Source organism: Cibotium barometz, chromosome 21 (genome assembly GCF_041138505.1).
Source record: "Cibotium barometz isolate CiBa-2024 chromosome 21, ASM4113850v1, whole genome shotgun sequence".
NCBI classification, from domain to species: domain Eukaryota; kingdom Viridiplantae; phylum Streptophyta; class Polypodiopsida; order Cyatheales; family Cibotiaceae; genus Cibotium; species Cibotium barometz.
Genome location: NC_141066.1, coordinates 52,906,497 through 52,930,782, shown reverse-complemented (window position 1 = coordinate 52,930,782; position 24,286 = coordinate 52,906,497). Strand labels below are relative to the sequence as shown.

The 24,286-nt window shown below is 42.4% G+C and overlaps 1 protein-coding gene across 7 annotated transcripts; it reads right to left on the bottom strand.

Annotated features, from left to right (window-relative positions):
- Positions 1-307: 307 nt before the first annotated feature.
- On the bottom strand, positions 308-9,357 carry LOC147627357 (uncharacterized). 7 transcript variants are annotated; one of them, XM_086815994.1, is made up of 15 exons: positions 9,009-9,357; positions 8,492-8,906; positions 8,228-8,402; positions 7,665-7,955; positions 7,483-7,556; positions 7,218-7,377; positions 7,061-7,085; positions 2,835-2,924; positions 2,506-2,677; positions 2,303-2,376; positions 1,839-1,908; positions 1,475-1,546; positions 1,234-1,367; positions 1,041-1,114; positions 308-650 (listed from the first exon to the last, which is right to left on the bottom strand). In XM_086815994.1, the coding sequence occupies exons 4-15, from the start codon at positions 7,840-7,842 to the stop codon at positions 601-603; spliced, it is 1,173 nt and encodes a 390-aa protein (XP_086672120.1). In that variant the 5' UTR covers positions 7,843-7,955; positions 8,228-8,402; positions 8,492-8,906; positions 9,009-9,357; the 3' UTR covers positions 308-600. The 7 variants fall into 7 exon arrangements, with proteins under 7 accessions (XP_086672120.1, XP_086672123.1, XP_086672121.1 ...); XM_086815997.1 differs by having other exon boundaries at positions 8,282-8,402; XM_086815995.1 differs by having other exon boundaries at positions 8,506-8,906.
- Between the last annotated feature and the right edge of the window lie 14,929 nt (positions 9,358-24,286).

Below are 24,286 nucleotides of genomic sequence, written 5' to 3'. Positions count from 1 at the left end.
AGGTCTCATTGATGTATCTGGGTAGGCATCCCCTTCTTGCCTCTCTAATTCATGAAATTCAAACCTCCTCTGTACTTCTACGCATGTGCGCGTTGGAGTTTGATGCCACTTGAGTATGTTTATGTTTTTCAATAGTTTCTGAACTCGTGGAGTGCAACTCCTGAAAATCCAATGCTTTGGTTCGCTCGCCTATACCCAAGAAATTATGAGTTCAAACTACGAATTACGCAAACACCTTGGAAGAAAGAAAAGCAAAAAAAAAAAAAAAGGAAAGAAAAACTGGCTTTAGCTTACACAGTCAAAGGTAAACAAGGGCAGAGAGAACCTTCGTAAAAGCTGTACAAATTACTGTGTGATGCTACCAACATTCCTCGGTTACTGTGATGCATTAAGCAAATTTCCACACCCAACACAATGTATGAATAGAGATTCATATGCTGACTGTACAAATCCACAGGCAAAGAGGTGCCCTCGCCGGTCTATTTAGCAGTAATCCATCTATAATATGTGGGTTTCCTTGACCCAAAAAGACGGCCTTAAGGCAGCACTCTTACAGACAGTCGGAATACACACCAAGAATTTTTGTAAATTCAGGAACACCTAAGAGAAGTCTCGATTCCTTAGAATGAAAGGACCAACCATTGTCCAAACTGTTCACACAAAAAAAAAATTCGTTATCCTTTAGTCAGCATCCTACTCATGGTAAATTGTAAAAAAGGTTTGCTTAGAAGTTACAGAACCCCACTGCCCAACGACACATGGGGCAACAAGTTGAGTTGGAGAAGTCTTCTTATTGGAGAAGTGCACACACATTGCTCATCCATCCCGTCCAAGCGGAAGCAGCCAAGATGGTGTGCAAACTTAACGCTCTACCACTGGGCCATTGTTCCCGTGCCCCAGTAATCTTCCTTTTTAAGAGTTTAATTATTTTCACCTATACTCCTGTCCTCCCTGCTCTAGTACTTTCTAAGACCTGAAACTATTGGAAATCATACCTTAAGCTTAAAAAAACATTACATGAAAGGGCCAAGGAACTTAACCATACACTGCTGCAGCAATCCACTCACTCACAACCTTCACCCAGACGCTCGCCCAACCGACATCCATACTCCACCTGCGTGTTTCATGCAAGTTTAGCTTAGCTGCTTGCAAAGCAGCTGAAGTTGCTATCCATGCTACCAACAACAAAGTGGTGAAGGAACAAACAAAAAATACTGAAGCATGTTCACTTACTTGTGCATCGTTTGATGCAAGTTCCACCCCACAAACAGCATGGCAAAATACATGGCGCCCGTTGCAAAGACAAAGTGGAAGAAACCATACCCATATGGGACATCTTCCTCCGTTCGTGTCTTCTTGCTTTTGAACTGTTTGCAACACACACTTTCTGATTATTATCACTAGAGAAAACAGTCCTTTAATTGTTCTTTTTATTTTTAAAAAAAGCTGCAAAGAAGAGGATGAGTAGCATTACAGTGAAACACTCTGAGTCAGTGCCAGTGGTCATTGTTGCCACAACTATTGCAAGCACAGCAACAACAAAGCTCTGAAAAAATTAGCACTCAATTACTTTCCTGAAAAGGTTGTAGCCAAAATGAATCCTCGCATAGAAATAACAGAACTCTAAAATAATTAGTTTCATAATAACCTGACTTCAAGCAGGTAATTGTAGGGCGCACCCATGTTTCTTGGGCAGGGGATCCCCCCCATCCATGAATGCCCATTAAATGAAGCGGGTTTGTCTGTAAAGAGGCCTTGCGCTACGGTACCCCCAGGACTAAACAAGACTAAACTCCCCTCTCCACCAGTACAGACATCAAACTAGATGAAACACTTACAATGATGGTCACCCAGTCTCCTTTTCCCGTCTGTCGTGGTCTTGTATTGCACTTCATTGATAAAGGCTCACTGTCAAGAAAGAAACTAATTGTAAAGTGTTTTTCCTCGTGTCGGAGGGGAAGAAGACGGGACTTCAAATTCAGTAAGATAGCACGAGTGTTCTAACAGAAGGGGCCTTTCGATTTTGTGGTGTTACAAAAAAATAAACATACGTAGAGTTTTTTAATTAGAAAGAGAAACTACGAGGGGAATTTTTCATTCGTAATTGTTTCATGTGCTGCGGTGACAGGGTTCCAACCTGGGACCTACCTCAGAGCAAGCCCAGTGGCAACCATTTAGAGTAGAGTTCACAAGCATATACGAGTACTTTTACAGGCCTCATATTAACAGAAGGGGAGCTTTTAATTAATGAAAAGGATTAGAATGCACTGAGCGAATACTGAAGTTGTACCAACGTTCATACCTCATTATAGCAGACCAACATAAGAAGACAATGTATATCGCCATTAGCCCGGATGTCATTAGACCTGCATTGACCTGTCATAAAATCTACCTTCATCAATATGTATATAGACCAGACTAAGCATTAAACAAACGTGTGTGGAAGTACTATATCAAGCAGATTAGCAAGTGGGATATGACTATCATATGAGCAAAGTAACATACTTTTGAATGAAGTGAGATGCTAGTCATCAACTGGATCATGATTAAAGTGAGCGTTATGAATACGATGTTCAGGCTACACGATATTTTGGGGGCAAACCACATGTACATCAAGACAATGCCACTAAATGCAGCGGCGAAAGATCCTGCTGTCACGATAACCATTGGAAGACGGCTGCACCAAATAGGCGCAACTAATTAGGAGAGCAATGTTTGCAATATATATATATATATAATATATATGTGTGTGTGTGCGCGCGCGCGCGCGCACGCGCGCACGTGTGTGCTCACTAGCTACTCCTGTACAGCCATTAGATGTTGAGAGGACTTACCAACGTCGGGCCTTTTTCTCTGAAAGCCAATCTTCATTCCACCAATACATGAAGTTGATGACGCTAAGCAACTGAATCAAAAGAAAAACCCTGTGCAGGTCGTCATCATGAAAACTTCAACAGGGAGTTTGATACGTGAATGGCATCACAGAATACACAAAACAAGTATGAAAGTAATCCAGAACAAGGGGCATAACAGGAGAAACAAAGCATAGTACAAAAATTATGCATCAAAGAATAAGTGGCATAACATTAGGACAATCAGAGTGCTTTTGAGAAGGCAGACAGCTCCTCCTTTTTGGGCAGGGTTCTCGTGTAAAGTAGTGCCAGCAGAAAACACCAGCTGAAGACCTGCAATGCTGTTCTAATACTTCGAACTTTTGCAAAATCAGGTTTCCAGCAAGATGCACACAGCAGCTGCTCGTCTCAAAGCCCAGTTTAAAGCACAGTGAGGAATCCAGAAGCAAGTGTAACAATTCTCACCTTTTCTCCTAAAGAGAATTGACTCCACAGCAGGGGGGCAAACTGCTACAAGGCAGAAGAGAAGTGTGCAACCGTGACAAAGGCCAGTACAGTGATGGTCCGGCTGAGATACAGATTGGGCAGCTGAGCCAGTTTCAAACAAGCAAAGGGCCAGGCACACGTTCAGCCAAGGGAGCAATGCTGTCCCCATCTGTCTGTGTGGGTCATCTCCCATACCTTCTATGCTATTTGCGCAAGTTGCATCAAAATAGTATCAATTCCAGAGCAAAGGTTCTGGTCATCTTCTCATGCTATGAAGTATTGTTTGGTGAAACAAATTCATTCCTATATCCTGACAAAGAGTGAAAGGCATGCTCACGCACACGGATAACCAAAGTGTGTTCAGCCTCCTCCAAGTCTGTCGGAGAGTTGCTCTTCTGCAGCCCACTTTCAAGCTTGTGTTTGCATGGACAAAGGTTGTAGAACTAACATAGTGGCTGAATACCTCAATCAGTTTTTATATAACCATTCAGCAGTCTAGAGGGCATGAGGTGTGGCCGATGTGAAGATGGGAGGCTTAGAGAATGCACAAAAGCATTAATTGAATAGTATTTTATAAAAGGCCCATAGTGTGAGGGAAAAAGGATGAAAGGACCATATGTACGAGAGATCAGAGCAAAACAACACAGCATGAAATATGTGAGTGAGTCTATATATAATGGTGAGTGAGCATATGTACAAGAGCCTCTGATGTGAGGTGGCTCCGAGTAGATAGACCAGTGCAAAAGCAAAGATGATGCGGAGCTAAAGCACGGTCGATGACGAAGGCTTGCGTCGATGTGAGGCAAAGGCACTCGGAGAGGTGGTCAGTGTCGAAGGCTTGCATCGGTAGATGCAGAGGCACTCCAAGGTGGTAATGAGGTGATGCAAGCTCTGGTAACAAGGGTGCTGCTATACCTGAGGTGGTAGATGAAGAGCAAAGAGGGCTGCCGTCCTGAGTGGTGGTGGTGCAAGCTCTGATGACAAGGGTGCTGCAAGACCTGAAGGGTGCAAGCTTTGGTGACAAGGGTGCTGCGTACCTAAGGGGTGCAAGCTCTGGTGACAAGGGTGCTGCGTACCTGAAGGGTGGTGAGGAGCAGAGAGGGCTGCCGTCCCGAGGGTGCAAGCACTGGTGACATGGGTACTGCGTACCTGATGTGGTAAGGAGTAGAGAGGGCTACCGTCCCGAGTGGTGCAAGCTCTGGTGCACGGGTGCTGCATACCTGAGGAGATGGAGATGGCAAAGATGAGCAGAGAGTGGGCTGCTGTCCCGATGGTATGATGTAGCAAAGAGTGGGCTGCTGTCCCATGAGCTGTGGAGAAAACGCTGATGTGCTGATGTAAGCACTGATGATCTGCTGATGATAAACGCTGATGTAAGCACTGATGGTGTGCTGATGTAAGCACTGATGGTGTGCTGATGTAAACGTTGATGTAAGCGCTGATGTAAGGCTGATGTAAACGCAGATGACAAACGCCGATATCAGTGCTGATGTAACCCTGATGTAAGCGCTGATGTAAGCCTGAATCCTGATGTAAGTCTGATGTAAAACGCTGAAGAAAAGCGCTGATGTCAGTGCTGATGTAAACGCTGAAGGTAGCAGAGAGGGCTGCTGTCCCACAGTGTGGCCTGTAGCAGAGAGTGAGCTGCTGTCCCGTGTAGTGGCCAGATGAGAAATGCTGATGTGTTGAATGTCAGGCGAGGATGATGAAGAGATGTTGTGTAGAGCACGGCAGAAGCAGCAGCAGCAGCAACATATGATACCGGATGTATGCAATGAAGTGGTACACTTGTTTAAGTGATGAGGCAAGGCTATATATACCAAGGGGGAGTGCTGGTCGGTCAGCCTACAGGCTGTAGGCCAGCAGCCAAGACAAAAATCCCCAAATAAGACCAAAAATACCCAGAAAAATCCCCTTTTTAGGGCTGGGAAAAATACTGTTTTCACACACATAGGGGGGTTCAAGTAGATTATGGCCACATGGCAAGTGTTGGGTGAGGAGGTGTGTGGCTCAGCATGTGAAGGAAGCCACGAATGAAGGGGCTTCAAGAGAGACCCGTGCAACTGTGTAGAGGCCATACTATGGTTGGGTGGAAAGTAGAAGCTAGCCCTCTAATGAATTTAGGGTTTTCCCTTGTTTATGCTTAATCGCTCTTAACCTACTAGTTGCTGCAATGAGGGTTTAGTTTTTGCATATCTGCTAGAGAAGATAGCAATTGTCACACTCAGCATGAGACTCAATGTTATCAGCCTAGGAAGTACTGCCTTCATAAGCTGTTGCATGGTAGTTAGGAGTTGAAGGGATCATGTGGACTATACTTTTTCCTTTCCCAAAAGAGATCTTTCTACTAGTTAGAAAGAAACCTGCCTAGAAGGCAGATACAAAACACTGCAACATCAGTAAAAGAAACATAGCATGGACGCTTCCTCCATGGTTGGCCGCTCTCGGAGGAATGCTACATTGCTAATACAAAGTAGGAAGCCATGCTATAGTGGCGACACCTGCCTCCCCAATGTAGTGTCATCTTGAGGGCGGAGCCTCTCTACTAGACGACAAAAATTTAAAAAAAAAAACAGTAGGGCGAATAAGCAGAGGGGCCCGCCCGGGGGGGGGGGGGGGGGGAATGGGGGGGGCAAAACCAAAATCTCTGTCTGCTCCCTAGATGCTGAACCGACAGGGCCATTCAGGTCCATAATCCATAAATAGATGGAAATTCACCAGCTTTGATTCAAAGACATCTGATAAAATTCTTGCATTAAGTCAAGATTTTGAATATGTGCTTGATCAGAAAAAAAACGTTTTTCAAGAAAGGCTGGAACCATTCCTGGAAGTCTGAAAGATCACAATCACATAAAGGTTAGGGAAGAGGGTTGGTTTCAAATACAACGATGGGCCCTAGCATTAGATTTACACCTTTCAAATACAACGATGGGCCCTAGCATTAGATTTACACCCCTTTGCCAAGTATTTGGTGTACAATCCAGCGAGTTTGCTCTGCTGACTAAGGAACCTCACTGCTCACTGATTGAGGTTGGAAGCAGGAGCAAAGCAACCTAATTAGCCCTGTCAAGCATGCCAGCAAATCTTGATGTAATTCTAACATGAAAATAAACATCAGGTTGGGCTTGTAGCAGCTGACGCATATTTGTCTCAAACCCCACGGCTGAGAGCAATCAAGTGGCTAGCCCTGAGGAAAGAATAAAAACGGCAACTACACAAATCACCTTACACTCTCAACAATAGGCAGGACACTGAGCCCCATAACTTTGTTATGTACCCTCCTAGTTCCATATGGGCTTGAAGGTTGCTGCCCTTGCATGACACTTGCCAACAACTTCTCAACTTGTATGGTCCTAATACACAATTATGAGCCACCAAAAGTCCTCTTGCCCGTTCCTCAACTCTACAATTGAGGCCATTACAGCCGTGGGACACATGAGCTAAGAGGAGATAAAGTCTCTAGCAGCTCAGTGGTGTGAGTACACACATGGGCATGTATGTGAGTTGCAAATGAAGGTGATCTGCCAGATTGTTCATGTGGTTTTACAAAAATTTATACTACTGTTACAATGAGCCTAAGGTGGTTCTCATAATCGCTGTCGATACACAAAACGGGTAGCTGAGATGTGATGCCAACATTGGTTGCAAAACAAGGCAAGAAAGAGAAGAGGACATGACAAAAGCAATGCGATACACAAACAAAGTGTTGCAAAAGCACTCACCCTGCCCCAAAGCGTGCCATTTCACCTGAACAAACACAACAAATCAGCTACATCAGAACCCCCATATCTTCACTGAGAATATGGAATTCAACTGATCTGTAAGCAATGCACATCCAAAAAACTTCAAAATTACCAACAAATTCATCCATGGACTTACCATAAAAGTGAATAAAGGAAGGAGGTACAAAAAATGGTGTGACCATGAAAACAATCCACATCAAAATTTTAATGGGCCACCATCCTGAATGCCAGGAATCCCTCGGATCACTTACTTTCTTTGTTCCAATAGTGGTGACGAACATAGTGAAGAAAAACATCTGTAATCTGTTAAGAAACATTGCCTATTGAAATAACAGAAATTTTGGAGATAAAGACTGCAACTTCCATGTTAAGTAGCAGGAACATAATTAGTGCAAGGATACAAAGCATCCCATGCTTAGCCGGAGCACTCCTTCGGAACCTAAGCAGTCATGGCCTCCTTGGCAACCTTTCAAATCTGATAGAACACAAGATCCATGTGAGAAAAATTAACCGTACAATTCAGATACACAATCGATCACTATATAAACCTGACAAGGATGACTTAGTATATGAAAATGCTTACAATGGAACTGAGCCAAGGCCTTGTGGCTGTAATCCCGAACCACCCAAGCAGAGAGGTTGGTCAGAAGAAAAATGAAGCCATAAATGTACCGTGCTACCAGTCGATGAGGCCCTCCGCATGACTGTCCAAAGGCGCTCCGGTTCATAAAATCCCGAAACAGAGCTCCACAGGACTTCATCGTGTATGTGCAGCAAGAAGAAGGGAGCACGTTAGATCCGTGCTAGCTATGTGGAGCTGTCTGATTGAAGGAAATGCATGTGTGCAGGCTTGATTTCGGCCATGAACTGCCTCCTGAAATGAACAGGCATGGTAAGTTATAAGAAAGCAGAAAAAAAAAACGCAAAGTTGCAGATCTCCATTCATGTGGTGACGCAAAGGTAAATCTGCCGACAGGACAGATGTGGGAGAAGAATGCTTCTCGTGAGCTAGATTTACCGCTACGAAGGCAGAGAGGAGATTGCCTACTGGCAGAAATGGAAAGAAAGCAAAATTGCAGGGGTGTGCGTGCGACTGTATAGTGCAGTTTTTCCCCTTCGCTTTCTGGTTCTCTTGATGAGTCTTACCTGTTTCTCCTACAGTCTGCCAGAGAAAGCCTGCACGGGAACCAAGCAGTAAACCTGTCACGAGAAGCAAGCTGTTGCTGCTTGTTGGACTGCTAGGCGCAGGAAAAAAGCCTTCCTAAAACTGCACGAACGTCGAGCCGCGCGCGCGCACTCGCAAACAACGGGCGTGGCCCCCCTACAAACACACCACATGTGAGTGGTCACCCTCATCATTGTCCTTCCCACAGCATCTTCTCTGAAATACCATCATGTTACACATATTACCGGCGCAAGAGTACCTGCTTGCCTCATAGCCTTGCTTGACAGCGGAAAAAAGAAAACCAAGCTTTTGGAAAACAGCAGAAAATATCCCTAGCCCTTGGCATAAGCAAAACAACAGAAAAGACTCTTAACTTTTCTGGATCAGAACAGAAGGAAAAACCCTAGCTTTCCTGCACAGAATCCTAGCTGTCCAGCACAATACTCTGGCTTCGAAATAAACAGAAGAGCAAAAGAACTCTACATCAGAACCGTAGCAAAACCCCGCACGTTGGGAAAAAAAACCCTAGATTTTGCGCTAAATGCTTTAGCAGCTTTAGCACACTAGCGGAGAAAACCTTAGCTGCATCATCGTTCCCACCACCGGGAAAAAAACCCTAGGTTATCTGCAGTATTTACACTGTCGTTCCAACAACAGAACCTGACGGCAGGAGAAAACCAATTGTCAACACAGCTCGGAGGCTCCGTTAAGCGTAACTACCTGCTACCGTAGAGAAAACATTTAATGCGCAACAGAATGCACCTGACGCTGATGTTGAAAAAAAAAACTTCCAACCGCCTACGGTAGGAAAACCGAACTTCTCTTCTGGTAAAATGAACCGTGTGTGACGGTGGCGCAAATAAACATACAGGTTTTGCTTCTCCAGCTTCGTTATTGGAGAATTCAACGTTGGTCTGCCGCGGAGATGGACGGACGGTGAAAGATTCCGTCAATCCCGCAGTGGCAGTAATTTCCGTTAGGCAGTACAGCATAGACGGTAGCGGAAGTGTGTTCCAACTAGTACAAGCCCAAAATTCCCGTCTGTGTACGGACTCCGGAGGGCTGGAATTTCCAAGTTCCGGCAGCACCCTCCGTCGAACCAGACAACACAACGACCAAAAAAGCTCCTAGAATTTTTGAACGTTCGTGCACCGTGGGACCCCTGGCCTCATCATCAGATTGGGCCCCAGCCACCGTGACATCATTGCAACCGGCGACAGCCGGGAAGGTGCTACAGCTCTACCGACAGATGCGGGGTCCCAATTCATCCCTGACAATGGCTCGTGGATGTGGCAGCAAATGCCGGCCACCTCAACTAGACACATTCGCAGGGAGGCTTTCTGCATACATATGTATATGTAAGCGTGTATGTGTATATATGTATAATAACGTATGCAAGTGTGCAATTACGTCCACAAAAAAAAAAAAAAGTATGTGTATGTATATGTGCATGTGTGTAAGCGTGTGTGAGTGAGAGTGTATGCGCGTATGTGTTTGCATTTGCCTCTATGTATTTGTGTGCACTTGACTCACATAGATGCATATATGTGTGTGTGTCTCTCACATGCATTCTTTCTATGTCTCTGTCATATGCACAGACACATCACACAAATACACATGCAAATGCACTATGTCTCTTCTCACACTACAATAGGAACTCTCTCTCTCTCTCTCACACCCACACACACCCACACCCACACCCACACACCCTCCAAACACACGTGTGGTTGTGTATGCACACTTATGTGTGTGTGTGAATGTGTTTATATATAATAGTATTAATATAATATTATTATATATTTACTAAATATATTTCTTATTTTGTGTATATATAATATTATCAAATAATATACTAATATAGATTTAATATATTTATTTATTTAATATCCTTACTTATTATATGTTTACATATTGTTATTATATATATTTGTATTGTATATATTTTTTTTATTATATTATTTATTTATTTATTTTTCTTTGAAAGAATCCTCATAGACTCCTCTCTCTCTCTCTCCCCCCCCTATTCCTCTCTTTCTCTCTCCACTAATATGTGGCCTCTACTTCCCTCCCCTTCCCTAGCCCAACTGGTGGCTCCTCCTCCCCCCCATCACTCCCCCTTCTCTCTTTCCCCTACCCCAACCCTTTCCACCATGAGTTTCCTCCCCTCCCAAAAGCTTGCGCACAATAGATAGTATAGATAAATATATTATATACATATACATACATGTGTGTGTGTGTGTGTGTGTGTGTGTGTGTGTGTGTGTGTGAATGTAAGTAAAAATATACATGTATACATACACACACATATATATATTTATATTTATATTTATATTTTATCAAAATCTACTTTCTCTCCACCATCTCTCTCTCTCCACTCACACACACACACACACATGCTCTCTCTCTCTCTCTCTCTCTCTCTCTCTCTCTCTCTAAAAACATGCAAATATATATTTTATATAATTTTATGTTTTATTATATTTAGACACATATACCTATACATACATATATATCTGTATTTATAAATATAAATTAATTTATATACACACACACACATACACATATATTTTATTTATTTATTTATTTATTTTAATGGGTGGGGATGCATGTTGAGGTATGTTCGCTCTAAAATAAATCTTACATGTAATGTAATCTCTCTCTCTCTCTCTCAAACACACATGCACACACCCCCGCCCCTCTCTCTCTCTCTCTCTCTCTCTCTCTCACACACACACATATGTACGGACCCGCAGATGCACTATTGCAAATGCCCTCTCTCTCCCTCCATATACTCTCACACATAGAAACTCGCTCTCTCTCACACACACACACTCCCTCTCTCTTCTCACACATAATGTCCCACACATAGAAACTATCTCTCTCTCTCTCTTACATGCTCTCACGTACACATATGTGTACTCTCTCTCTCTCTCTCTCTCTCTCTCTCTCTCTCTCTCTCTCTCTCTCTCTCTCATGCACGTGCGAACGTGCATACGTGCACACACACATGCAAATATATATTATATATAATATTATTGTTTATTATATTTAGACACATAAGTTTAATTAATTAAATTTTAATGGGTGGGGATGTGTGTTCAGGTGTGCTCATTCTCAAATAAATGCATCTTACATGTAATGTCTCTCTTTATGGCTCGCTCTCTCTCTCAAACACACACACACACCTGCACACACGCACCCTCTCTCTCTCTCACACACACACTCTCAAATGTTGAAACTCTCTCTCTCACTCACACACACTGTTAAAACTCTCTCTCTCTCTCTCTCTCTCTCTCTCTCTCTCTCTCTCTCTCACACACACACAAACATGTACATGCAGTAATGCAAATGCACACTCTCTCCCCCCTCCCACACATAGAAACTCTCTCTCTCTCTCTCTCTCTCTCTCTCTCTCTCTCTCTCTCTCTCTCTCTCACATACACACACACACACACACACACGGGATTTCACTGACGTAAATAAAGTAAACGATAACACATTAATAACTCTTGTTATTAACTCTCACACATTACATTAATAACGTTTGTATTCACTTAACCTTTTAGAACTTGCTGGGCAAGTAATCCCACTGGGGTTCATCCATATCCCAATCGGCCCACCAGGATATGCAAAAAGCCCAGTGGGAATCTTAAATACCCCGCCGAGGTTTCTACATAGCCTGACCTGCCCGCCAGACTATGCAAAACCTTGACGAGGTATTTCCTATTTTATAAGCATGGCCCAACTAATGTCATTACGTGAAAATCACATGGGAGTGCATCCTAGTGCTAGGTGTGGCAGGTTTCCTTGTTAATTTACATGTAGATATCTTTTGATTGAGCCATTGGTCCTTAGTTTATTTACTTTGGGCTGGAATTAGTTCTTGATTTAGATATCCAATAGGCATAGTGGCTAAGGACAGTGTGTGCATCGATTGGGTTACTTGCTCTTGACCAAGTAAAAGGTAATCCTCAACCTGCATATCACGCTGCAGCTGTATGTTTTAAGGGTTTAGGATAGGTGTGTCTTGCTTTCATGGGCCATTAGTCCTATGTTGGGCTGCATTGGTCCTTCGTGTGGAGGATTGGGTGTATGAGTTAGTAGCATGTGCAACCATTGGATTATTTGTCCTATCTTGTGCAAAGTTTAGTCCTTGATATAATTTTATATAGTGCATTTGGTTAAAAAAACGAGTTTATTTTCCTTCCCAATTTCAATGTATTTTAGTTAAATGTTGACTTTCATATGGGCTATTTTGTCCTAATCTGGGCAAAGTGTAGTCGTGTTATGATATGAAATTAGTTAGTCTTGTATGTGTGTGTGTGTGAAATTGGGCTATGTCCTTTTTGGGCAAATTTGTATGCTAAGTTTGTGTGATGTGTCTAAAATAGTGGGATGGTGGTAGTACCTGGGTGGCTCATGTCAAACATTAATAGTATCCCCCTAGGCATGTACTTTTGATTTGGCTTTAGTAATGGAGCAAAGAGGGTGCCAATGGCTTTAGTACTATTGAGCATGAGAACTGGGGAGATCCCATATGGCATTGTACCTGGGTTGCTCACGTTATACATTAATAGAACCCCTCTCTGTGCATGTGCTTAGGCCTTGGCTTTTTAGTATTATTGAGAGTGGGAACTTGGGAGACCCACCTACAAAACTATTTAAATAATCAATGGCTTTGTATGTGCACAAACTTTGATATGTGTCATGAAAGTTGAATTTTAAATCTAATTATTATTGTGATATGTTCTCCTTTAAAAATTTTAATCTTTTTTGCATATCTTCTCTTTGGGTTGCATGTATTGTCTTTGAAATTCTTCTTTTATTAAATCGACAGGATATTGCGAAATGAGAAATCAAACTAGATTGCAAGAGGTTAAAGACATTGGACCTAGTGTATCAAGGTCTAACAAGCAACCACAAACTTTAAACCAAATAAAGAAAAAAAATGCATGGTCTAGAGTGGCAGTTTGTAAAAAATGTATACACGCGATTTATTGAATGGGAGTGCAATTTTTGTCACGTCGTTAAATCATGTGGGGCACGTTGGATCACGGATCATTTCCTTGGCAATGCTAAGAAGTCATTTCACAAATGTACACATCCTAGTGCCAATGCAATAGCTAAGTGGTTATTGGAAGAATCTCGAATGAGAGATGCGAAAAGATTGTGCGGGATGCCGCTGGAGGTTGAAGATACCATGGCAGGAGAGACACAAACAACCCAGACACCAAGAGAAATTGAAACACCAAGCAACACTCCAAACCACAGAAGTAGCAAAGCATCAGTGCATGTGGAGCATGGTAGTGCATCGAGACTAGTGATGGAAATGGTAATATGCATTAAATATCCTTGCATGAGGGCTTTTGAGGGACCATGCTTGAAGATACACAAATGGCTTTAGTAGAAGCAATTTTCTTCACTGGAAATGTTATGCTTATGGTTGATAGTGAGCATTGAAAGAAGGTCTAGAAAAAAATAGGTGAATTTGGACCACGGTTCTCCCCTCCTTCGTATCATACCATGAGAACTTCTTTACTAGAGAAATGCTATTTAGATGTAAAAGAACATGTTGAAAGGGTTATATTGAGTAATTTATCATTGTCTGCTTGTACTATAGTGAGCGATGGATGGGCCAATCTTCAATGGTCCCCTTTAATAAATGTAATGGTTATGTCTCTGCAAGGAGAAACTTAGGCTATTGATAGCACTGGGATGATCAAGTCAAGAGAATACATTGCTAATGTCATCTCTATAGTTATCGAGAATTTAGGTGCTAAAAATATGCCTTTAAATTGTTATTAATAATGCTAAAAATTGTAGAGCTGTAGGAAGGATTATAATGGGTCGCTACCCTAATATATGTCCTAGCGGATGTAATACACATAGGTTAAACTTTGTGTTAAAAAATTGGTATAAAAGTGAGGACAGAACTTCGTTTTCAAGTACTATTGATACTTGTCTCGCAGCATTGTAAAATTTGTGCTCAAGCGGCAAAGAGTAATGGATGTGTATCGTTCTCACATGTCATGCATGTTGAAATTACCCGTTGAGACGCGGTTTTGTGCCCACTTTTATACTTTGGAGTCATTGCTTTGAAATAAAGATGTTGTGGTTGAAACATTCTCTTACACGGCCTTCTAGGAATGGGAGTCAAAAAAGAATGAAGTAGTCCCAAGAAAGGTAGTTACATTTAGATCTACATTGCATAAGGATAGATTTTGGAAGAGTGTTAGTGATGCCTATCATGTTATGATGCCTATTATGTTTGCAATCAAAGGACAGCTAACCTTGGGAAGGTGTGGATGAAATGGTGGACTATGCAGAAGCTTAGATTCTCCAAAAGAGCTCAAATACTCTATTGTGAATCCATGGCATAGGCCTTTCACAAGTAGGCAACGGGGCGGAAAGTCTTGTTGAAGTACTTTCACAGACGATGGGTCAGTGCTCACAGTCCTTTGCATAGTGCTACCTATTTGTTGGATGCAGAGTATTGGAACATGAACCTCATGACCAATGAGGAAGTTGTTCAAGACTTTTATAAGGTGGTCATCAATGATTTCTACCATGATTCCGAATCATGCGTAAAATACATATTAGAAATGTCAAAATTTAGAATTAAAGAAGGTTCATTTGTGGACCCTTTCGTCCAAGAATTATAAAAGGAACAACCTGCTTGGAAGTGGTGGATGATGAATGGTTAGTGAACATTGTTTGCATCTACGACCACTCGCCATGAGAGTTCTTGCCCAATGTGCTGCCAATTCAAGTTCGGAAAGAAATTGGAGCACGTACAAATATGTTCATGGTACCATTCGTAAGCAGAGCAAAAAAACTTATTTACATGTATTTTGATGAGGTTCTACATCGGCAAAACATTGCCTTTTGTGCAATTTCATTAGCATTTATGATTTTTATTGTACTCATTGTAATACTTTTTGGCAAGTTGTAAGTGTCGGAATATTTTAACAGGTCCACAAATTTCTGAAATGCTGATCACCTTATTTTGCTTCCAAGCTTTGGAAAAAAGCTTTAAACACTTTAGTTCTACATCGGCAAAACATTGCCTTTTGTGCAATTTCATTAGCATTTATGATTTTTATTGTACTCATTGTAATACTTTTTGGCAAGTTGTAAGTGTCGGAATATTTTAACAGGTCCACAAATTTTTGAAATGCTGATCACCTTATTTTGCTTCCAAGCTTTGGAAAAAAGCTTTAAACACTTTAGTTTTAGATTTACTTTCCAACAATAAGGCCTAGTTTCAAAGGTTTCAAAAGCAATCTAATAAAGAAACTTCATAAATGAATTAAAAAAAGGGAATGTGGTGGTTGAGGAGGTTAAAGAAAATGTTTTTCTTTCTCTCTCTCTCACACAACTCTTCAATTCTTGCCTTAATTGTGTAGCAAATTGGGTGTCTTCTTCCATGGCTTATACATTTTCATGCCCTTCTCTCCTAGTTAGTTTAGGTGTGGTTGCCACATTTTTTAGTATTTACTACTAGGGTTCAGACCCCCCCAGCCAAAGGGTTACATGTGGGGGCTTGATTGAATCTACAGATTTATGCCCCCCACACAAGCCTTCCATTGGGATCCTTCTAATAAATAGATTACTCCCAAAATTAATATGGGGGGTCTATAGGGCTTGATCTACATGGGGGGTCTATAGGGCTTGATCTACATGCACAAATTTTCATGCAATTTGAATATATTTAGAATTCTTGGACTTAATTTTGGCATTTAATTGTAGTTAATTTTTCTTAAATTAACTATGTAAACATAAGTTAAATTATAGTTAAAATTTGCATAAATTGATTATATAAACATAAGTTGGCCTTATTTCATTTCATTTCTCATTTTTCATCTTTAAGATCAATGGTTTGCACAAAGCAAACTGGAAGGAGGGTATACTACTATCGGATGTGATGAGTTCGAGCATGAGGCCTAGCTTCAGTGCTTTCACAAGACCCATCTAATACATGCACCTCAGCCATGGGACCTAGCCCTAGCCCCCACCTTGGCCCCAAGCCGGGCCCAACCCCCACCTCCATCCTAAGCCTAGCCCTAACCGGAACCTTGGCCCCAAGCCCTAACCCCCACCTTGGCTCCAAAATTTCATGATTATGATTAATATAAAAAAACCTCTTATATGCTCCTTTTGTGCTTATATTTATTTTGAATCTTGCATGGGTAATATTGCATTGACAAAATGTCCAACACATCAGGTATGCATGTTAAATTTTCGAATACATGGAAACTAGTATCAACTAAAAATCTTATTGAACCCAAACATTTAAGCATATGATGGGAAGAGAACTACGAAATAAGATTTTAATGACATGATAATTTGAGCACATGATGCAAAGATAACTACAAAATAAGACTTTCATTACATGATAGTTTACATGAAGCATATTGCATAATACAACTAAGAGACTATCTCACTACTAGAAGATGAAGGAGGAACTTTGATAGAGATGGTAGCAAAATTACCTCCCCCTGAAGCTCTCTTTAGATGACATGTTGATCATGTAGCCTGATAATTTAGCCAACTACCACAAGTGCCTATAATGTTGCTCTAAGAAGAGAAACATAATCTTGGAACATCACATAGCTCCAAGCTAGGCATCATGGGAATGGTCTTGAAAGTAACAACCTTTGTCAGTGCCTTTAGCTTCAATTGTGTCTTGTGGAATACAACATGTCGTTTGTCATTCGGCCGATGTACTCCTTCAAGGTTGAATCTTGAACTTTTCCTTGGCCTCTAGATCTGTTGGCCTGCTCAGATAAGATATCATTAAGGTACATGACATACAACAAACCACATAAAAATCAATATGTCAATACATGTACATGCATATGTTGGAATATTGCCAAATCTCGGTAGGGATTTATTAAAAAAAAATCAAAGCAAACTTGATGTACAGGCTCCCTAAAGAGATCACAACTTTTTTTGGGCCTAATGAGGGCCCTATAAGTGGCCTTAATGAGGGCCCTAGAAGGTGGCCTAGCCAAAGGCTCATGTGTAGGGCCCTAAATCTACAAAGCCCCTACACGTTATCCTTTGGCTTAGCCACCTTATAGTGCCTTGATCAAGGCCAAAGAATTTAGTGGCCTCTATAGACCCTAGGGGGGACATACATTAATTTTTGTTTGATTCTATTTCAAAGAATTATATTAAACATTGCTCGAATTTTGCTCCACTCGGCCTCATCTTGCTCCTTCTTGAGGTGCCTTGAGATTGTTTCTTAGAATAGGGAGCCCACACATTAATTTTGGTTTGATTCTATTAAAATAATTATGTTAAACATTGCTCAAATTTTATCATGAGGAGGTTCCCCAAGATTGTTGCTTAGAGTAGGCTTGCCATAATCTATCCCCACCGATGGTATTTGGTACTGTGCCCAAAAACTCCTCTTGTAGCCTCTCAAACTTTGCATCCAAGATGTTGTAGTTGGGAGTAACATATTCAATGGATAGGTAGACTTTGACGATCGGAGTATTTATATCTCAAAGTCAACAAAATCGTTGGTTTTATCTTGAGAACAAGCATGCAATACAACTCACCCTCCAAAATGTCCAAGAGCTCCAACACATCTTGCAAGAGCCAGTACTCCTCACCCTTTATGAGACTGAAGAGGTGAGGGCTGCTAGATGCCTATAAGTGCTAGTCGATAACTTTGCTCAGCCTTTGCTTGATACTCTAGATTCGATTCTACTGGCTATTGATCTTGGTATTCAAACACAAGATGCTAGTGAATAGGATCATCATTGTTAGTCTCCTCCTAAATGATTGATGATAAGACGTAGACATCAAATGTAATATCCCGTTCAATCAGATTGATTGGGATATGCTCATCCAATGAGGATGGAGGATGGAGGATGTGAGGTGGCTTGGGGAGATATGTGCTAAATCCCTTTTTATGACTTTCTTGTAGCTATCCTCTGCACTCTTCATGAAGAGAAAAAGCCCACAAGGACCCACATAGATGTAAAGTCAAGGATGGAAAATATGATGAGGTGTGAGGAGACATGCACTAAAGCTTTTTTTATGACTTTCTTGTAGTCCATAAGTACTCACCTAGATGTAAAGTCAAGGATGGACATTACAAGCAAAATATAGCCAAGACTAAGTTTTTGGTGGATATACCAAGCGCTCAAGCTGTACGGTCTTGTAGAATCTTAGATCTCATTTTAAAGTGTAAGAAGCGCTATTGATCCACTCCATCAAAGGTGATGGGATCAGTCATAATGAGCATGAGAACAAGAGAGTATGGTTAAAGTTAGCGAGTGGAGAGAAAGTGAATATAAAGTGTAAATGAATGGACTCACTAGTTCTTAATGCTTATATTTACTTATTTTTATACTTATTATATGTATAAACATACATATATTTATTCACTACATCTGGCCTACTCAACTAGGTTGCCCTTGGCAATTCATCCCATCCAACAGCATAATAAAGCACCGTCGTGAGTAGGGTGGTAGCCGCTAGCTTTCCTTGTGGGTTGGAGCAAACCGCATGTAGCACACAGAAGATGTAATTGGCCCAGTTCACCTGCCGGCCTTGGCGGACTCGAGCGAGGGTGGTTAGGCTGCTGCACCTGTTGAAGCAGTCGGTCCACCTTGTTGTGAGGAGAAACTGTAAGGCTCGAGATGGCATAACCAAGTCTTCCTAGGTAATATTACCCCACTCCACGCCATCCTTGTTGGGGTTCCCCCTGTACACACCACGGGTGAGCTTTGTGGCGTTGAAGAGGCGTACATATGTTGCTCCATATGTGGAAGTGCAAGAGCCTCTCACACAAGCTACACACTAAGCTGGACTTTGTGCCTCTGTCCTTCGTTATCACGACTTTGCCAGTATGCTGATTGGCATCATAAGTCTGTGTGAAAAATAGTGAAATGTAGCGGTCTGACCCCCAAGGCTCCAGGGTGCGTAATCTTCCCAATCCGAGTAGCTCTAATCTCTGGACCACAACACGGTCAATGGCAATGGCTCTATAGCAGGGACCTGTGTAGTAAAGGAGTTTGTGCTCGACTTTACAGTTGTTCTTCATCAAAGAATGGACCATGTGTCCATTGACGTGCTTCATCAATGCCTCACCCAGGTGGGAAAGTTGGGTTGGGTGCTTGGCATATTCTTCAAAGCGTCCGCCCCCCTCAGCAGGTCTCTTCCTCCTCAGAGAAGTGTGGTGGAGAAATTCCTAGGATGAGTCAGAAGCTTTTGACATATTGCTAGCTGGTAGGTGAAGGTAAAAGCTCAGGAGAAATTTTTACAATAGTTTGAATAGGGTGGAAGTGAAAAGTGAGGAATTGGAAAGGGTCGGCCCATATTTATAGTTCTGGGGGGAAGACACGGTTGTTGGAAAATGCAAGGAATGAGTGTGTGACTGTAAATGAACGGGCATGGGAACTTCAGCGATGATCGTGAACTGCTTGGGAAATGCGAATGGGCATAGCATCTTGTAGAATCAGAAGGAACGTCCGCAGCCTTGACAAAGATGGTTGGAACAGTCGGGGGCTTTGGATCAAGAATTGGTATGGCCGTGGTAGTAGGTGAAAGAAGGAACAGCCGTTCCAAACTTGGAACGTCCGTGGCAATCCAGATTCTAAGAAGAGAACATCCATGGCGGCAATTTGGTATGGCCGTGGCATTTTTTTTTGTGCACCCTATAACAGGTTTTGTACACAAAGGCTAGGCTATCAGCAACCCATTGCGGGTTTGGTAATAAAAACCGCGGGCCCAGTTCATCAAGGAGAGGAGTCTTCCAATTAGGCAATGGCGAGGTAGGTGGTAGCTCTTCTTGAAGAGATTTGATGAGGGTGGTGAGGAAGTAGCTGGGGCTGAGTGTTGAGATATTGAGCTCATCTAATGAGGCGGTGGACACTGATGACCCACCTGGGGGATAGGCCCCACACTTACACCACTAGCATGGTTGGTGAGATCATGGGTGATAGCCAGTGGGATGATAGGCTCTGTGAGACAGCCATTCTAGAGACTGGCATAGTTATAGCGCCAGCTCATTTAGTTGGGTTCACACTATAGAGAACCCTAGTATGTATTTGGTTGAGTACCTTTTCATATAGTGTGTACTCTTATCCTTGTATATGGTGTGTTGAATGTTGTGTGAAGAAGAAGAAGATTTTCAGCCTCTCACCTTGTGTGTTCTCTCTTAGAGTTTTGTGAGTGTGTGTGTGTGCTTGCAAAAGTTCAGGCTCTCTTCTCCCCTGCATCTTTTCATGGTATCAGAGCCTGGTTCATGTGCTAAGGTTGAGATGCAAGCAAGAGAAGCACAGGAAACGGTGTTGAGAGATGTAATCGTGGTGTTGTGTGTATGTGGGAATTGTGTATGTGGGAAAGCACCCTAGAGGTGCAAGATATTGTGGCAAGATAAGAATGCCACATGTAATATTGAATGGTGTATGAGTGTTGACCAAAAGAGTAGAAAAGGAGTTGCCACATGGATGATGACATGTAAAGTGGGATAAGGCTAGAGAACCTATGTCATTGTATGGTTCATTTGAGATAGTGCAATAGAACTTGTGTTGAGTGTGCAATCTCTCTCTCTCTCTCATGGAGTTTTTAGTGTGGTTTAATCCACCCTAATTATGTTGCTTAATCTTATGTCTATCACCATAATCAATCCCATTTTAGGATTGTTAACATGGTATCAGAGCTTGGGTGGGCTCTTGGTCATGGTGATTATTATGTATATTAGCTTGTTTGTGTGTTTGTTTTATTAAGCATGTTATTATGGTTCATTAAAAAAAATTATGCACACTCTATTATTGTTCTCTATTTGCATTTGAGAGAGGAGTTCAAAGCTACCTATGAAGCTGAAAATCAAGATTTCAGCATTATGAAGACTATGGAGTCTTCATCAAACATCAAAGAAGCTGCCCAAGAGAGTTGCAAATGGATTTTTGCAACAAAGAGAAGATTTGCATCAAGGGAAGATGCAAATGGAGTTGGAGATGGAGATTTCTGTCATCAAGAAGCTGCCAACAAAGTTTTGTGAAGGTAAAAGTGTGATTTTGCCTCAAGTTTTTGTTATTGAGCATGGAAGAAGGGGTGCTGATTTGTGGGATGAGAAGATCCCATGGTTCTTTGCATTTGGGAAAAGAGTGTAAGAGGTGCAAGCTTGTCAACTTGGTGGCAAGCTATAATGGGCTGATTTGTAGCTCATATTGGAGCATGTCATATGGCATGTCTCACGGAGTTGCTCACAAATGATGGGCAACATTGGTGGAAGCATTCAAATTTTTCACATAGTTGGAACCTGGTGGTTTCTCAATGGGGGAAACCCATGTTTGGAGAAGCACCCTTTGTGGCATACAACAATGGAAGCATGCTTATGAGGAGCTCGATGGTGAGCTTGTGAATGGCCATACTAATGGCTAGGGAACCTTGGAAGAAGGTTCATTGTGGAGGCAAGTAGCTGCAAGAAGTAGCAACACAAAAAAAGAGGAGTTTTTTGAGGCAAACTGTTACAGGTATAAGGGCCTGCATATTCAGATGACTTGAAGAGGCCTGCATATTCAGATGACTTGAAGAGGAGAATCAAGCAAGAAGGCTCTGTAAGAGCTGGTGCTGTTGCATGGAAAGGGACAGCGACAAATACGAGTGCTGCAAAATGAGGACGCTGATGATGGACACGGCCAAAGGAGGCTGTACAGCAAGAAGAGCATCAAAAGAGCAACAGAAGTCGGCCATGGCAAACTCCTAAACAAATGGTTTTTGAGAGAGAAGCTAGAATAAAGGTGGCATCTATAGTGCAAGGTAATCGACAATAGAGCAGAGAAGAATAGTCACAACACAGAGAGACAAAGCTGAGTTGATACTACGAAGCTCCGACAATTGGCCTAACGTTCCCTGGGGGATTTGACTGGAGAGTCCGAAAGCCGGAAGGCAGAGGGTCTGCACGCGGGCAAGCTGAGTAGAGCTGCAAACCACCCCTTGCCAAGTACAGGCCAGCTGGGCACCGCGAGGAGCCTGGCGAGAAACACCGTCAAGGCTTGTTCATCGCGCGAAGGTCGGTTGTTGTGAGGGAGGCCAAACTGGCAAATGGGGGAAGGAGGAGCGTGAGCAAGCAGTGCCATAGGCAGCATTGGTGGTCCTTGGGTGAAACGATGGGGATCTGTCAAGCATCTACTTCCATCAAAACAACAGAGACAAAAAAAAGGGGAAAGGCTGTAGAGAAGCGGGCAGCAATCACAGAGCCAAGGTCTTGGAAGTAGCAGCATATAGTGTCTGGATCTGCAGTAAGAGAAGCAACGGCCGGCAGCACTCGACCACACGTTTTCTTTAACAAAATATTAGTAGCAAAGTGGGTGGTTCACACACAAGGTTCACCGCCCGCCGATTTTGGCCAAAAGACTTTATAATTTTTTATTCTCACCCCACAATTGATGATGGGTAACCGTACCCGAGCATGCATGCTCAAAACGAGAAATTTTAACTTCCATGTTCAAATCGGACTCAGTGGTTCCGCTGTGAGCGAGTCGGCTCAAAATGGACTAGGTGTCTAAGATGGTAGACACGCACACACATGTTTGGTTGATGGACACTCCAATGTATCATTGAGGGGGAGTGTTGAAAGGTAGCGATTGCAGTTGTGCAATGCTACATTTATATGGGTGATGGGTGAGTTGTGGAACACCTCGATTAAGACGGGGTGTTGAGAGATATAATCGTGGTGCTGTGTGTATGTGGGAAAGCACCCTAGAGGTGCAAGATATTGTGGCAAGATAAGAATGCCACATGTAATACTGAATGGTGTATGAGTGTTGACCAAAAGAGTGGAAAAGGAGTTGCCAGATGAATGATGACATGTGAAGTGGGATAAGGCTAGAGAACCTATATCATTGTATGGTTCATTTGAGATAGTGCAATAGAACTTGTGTTGAGTGTGCAATCTCTCTCTCTCTCATGGAGTTTTTAGTGTGGTATAACCCACCTTAATCTATGTTTAATCTTGTGTCTATCACCATGATCAATCCCATTTTAGGATTGTTAACAAGCGGTATGAGGGTAAGAGCTTCATCTGCTCTTCCCTATTTGTGTTGGTGACTACACCCTTGTCAGGAGCTCTACGGGAGGCACCGGCAAACGATCTCTGATTGAGGAGCTTTCTTTGTGGGAGTAAAGCTATCGAGCAACTATATTGTCCTATCAGACCCTATCGGACAGGATTTTTGGGCCAAAAATGCGTTTTGGGCGTGTTAGGACCTCCGTTTTTCGGAAAGCAAGCGATTTCGAGCACTGCGGGTAAGTCATCGATTCTATGTAGAACTCTGTTTAAGAACTGCAGGAAGATAGATTGGTTGTGCAAACATTGTGTGTGTTGCAGGGAGGTCAAACAGTTGCCATTGGGTGTATGTATGCACATTGAGGTCATTGGTTGTGACATTTGATAGTACATTGCAGAAAATACAGCAGTTTGTGTGCAGGACAAACCAGAGTGCTGTTTCTGGTAAATTTGTGTGTCTGGCAAGATGTCAAATGATGGCATAAACCAGATTGTTGCTTCTGAGAAGCTTGACAAGAACAACTTCCATGCTTGGAGGTTCAAGTTGACAAATTTCCTGATGTGATGGGAAAGGGTTACTGGGACTACATAGAAGGTGAGCATGAAGAGGCACCGGAGATACCGGAGATCAATTCGATTGGTGCAGATGTGAAAGAGTTCAAGGATTAGAACCAAGGAGCAAGAAAAGTTATGTATTGGCTCTCTATCAGTATATAGGACACCATGATTCGGCACATACAGGATGCCAAGGCCCCCAAGGAGGTGTGGGACACCTTGGTAAAACTCTATGAAATGAATACCAAGGCACGAAAGATACAGTTGAAGAATGAACTTCATACTATGGAGAAAAAGAGTATGTCTGTGAATGACTATGCATTGAAGATCAAGGGTATCGTGGAATCCCTTGCATCTATTGGTGTTTCAGTAGATGATGATGATAAGGTGGAAGTCTGTCTACATGGTCTCGGACCACAATACAAGGCATTCAAGATGTTTATTCAGACTCGGA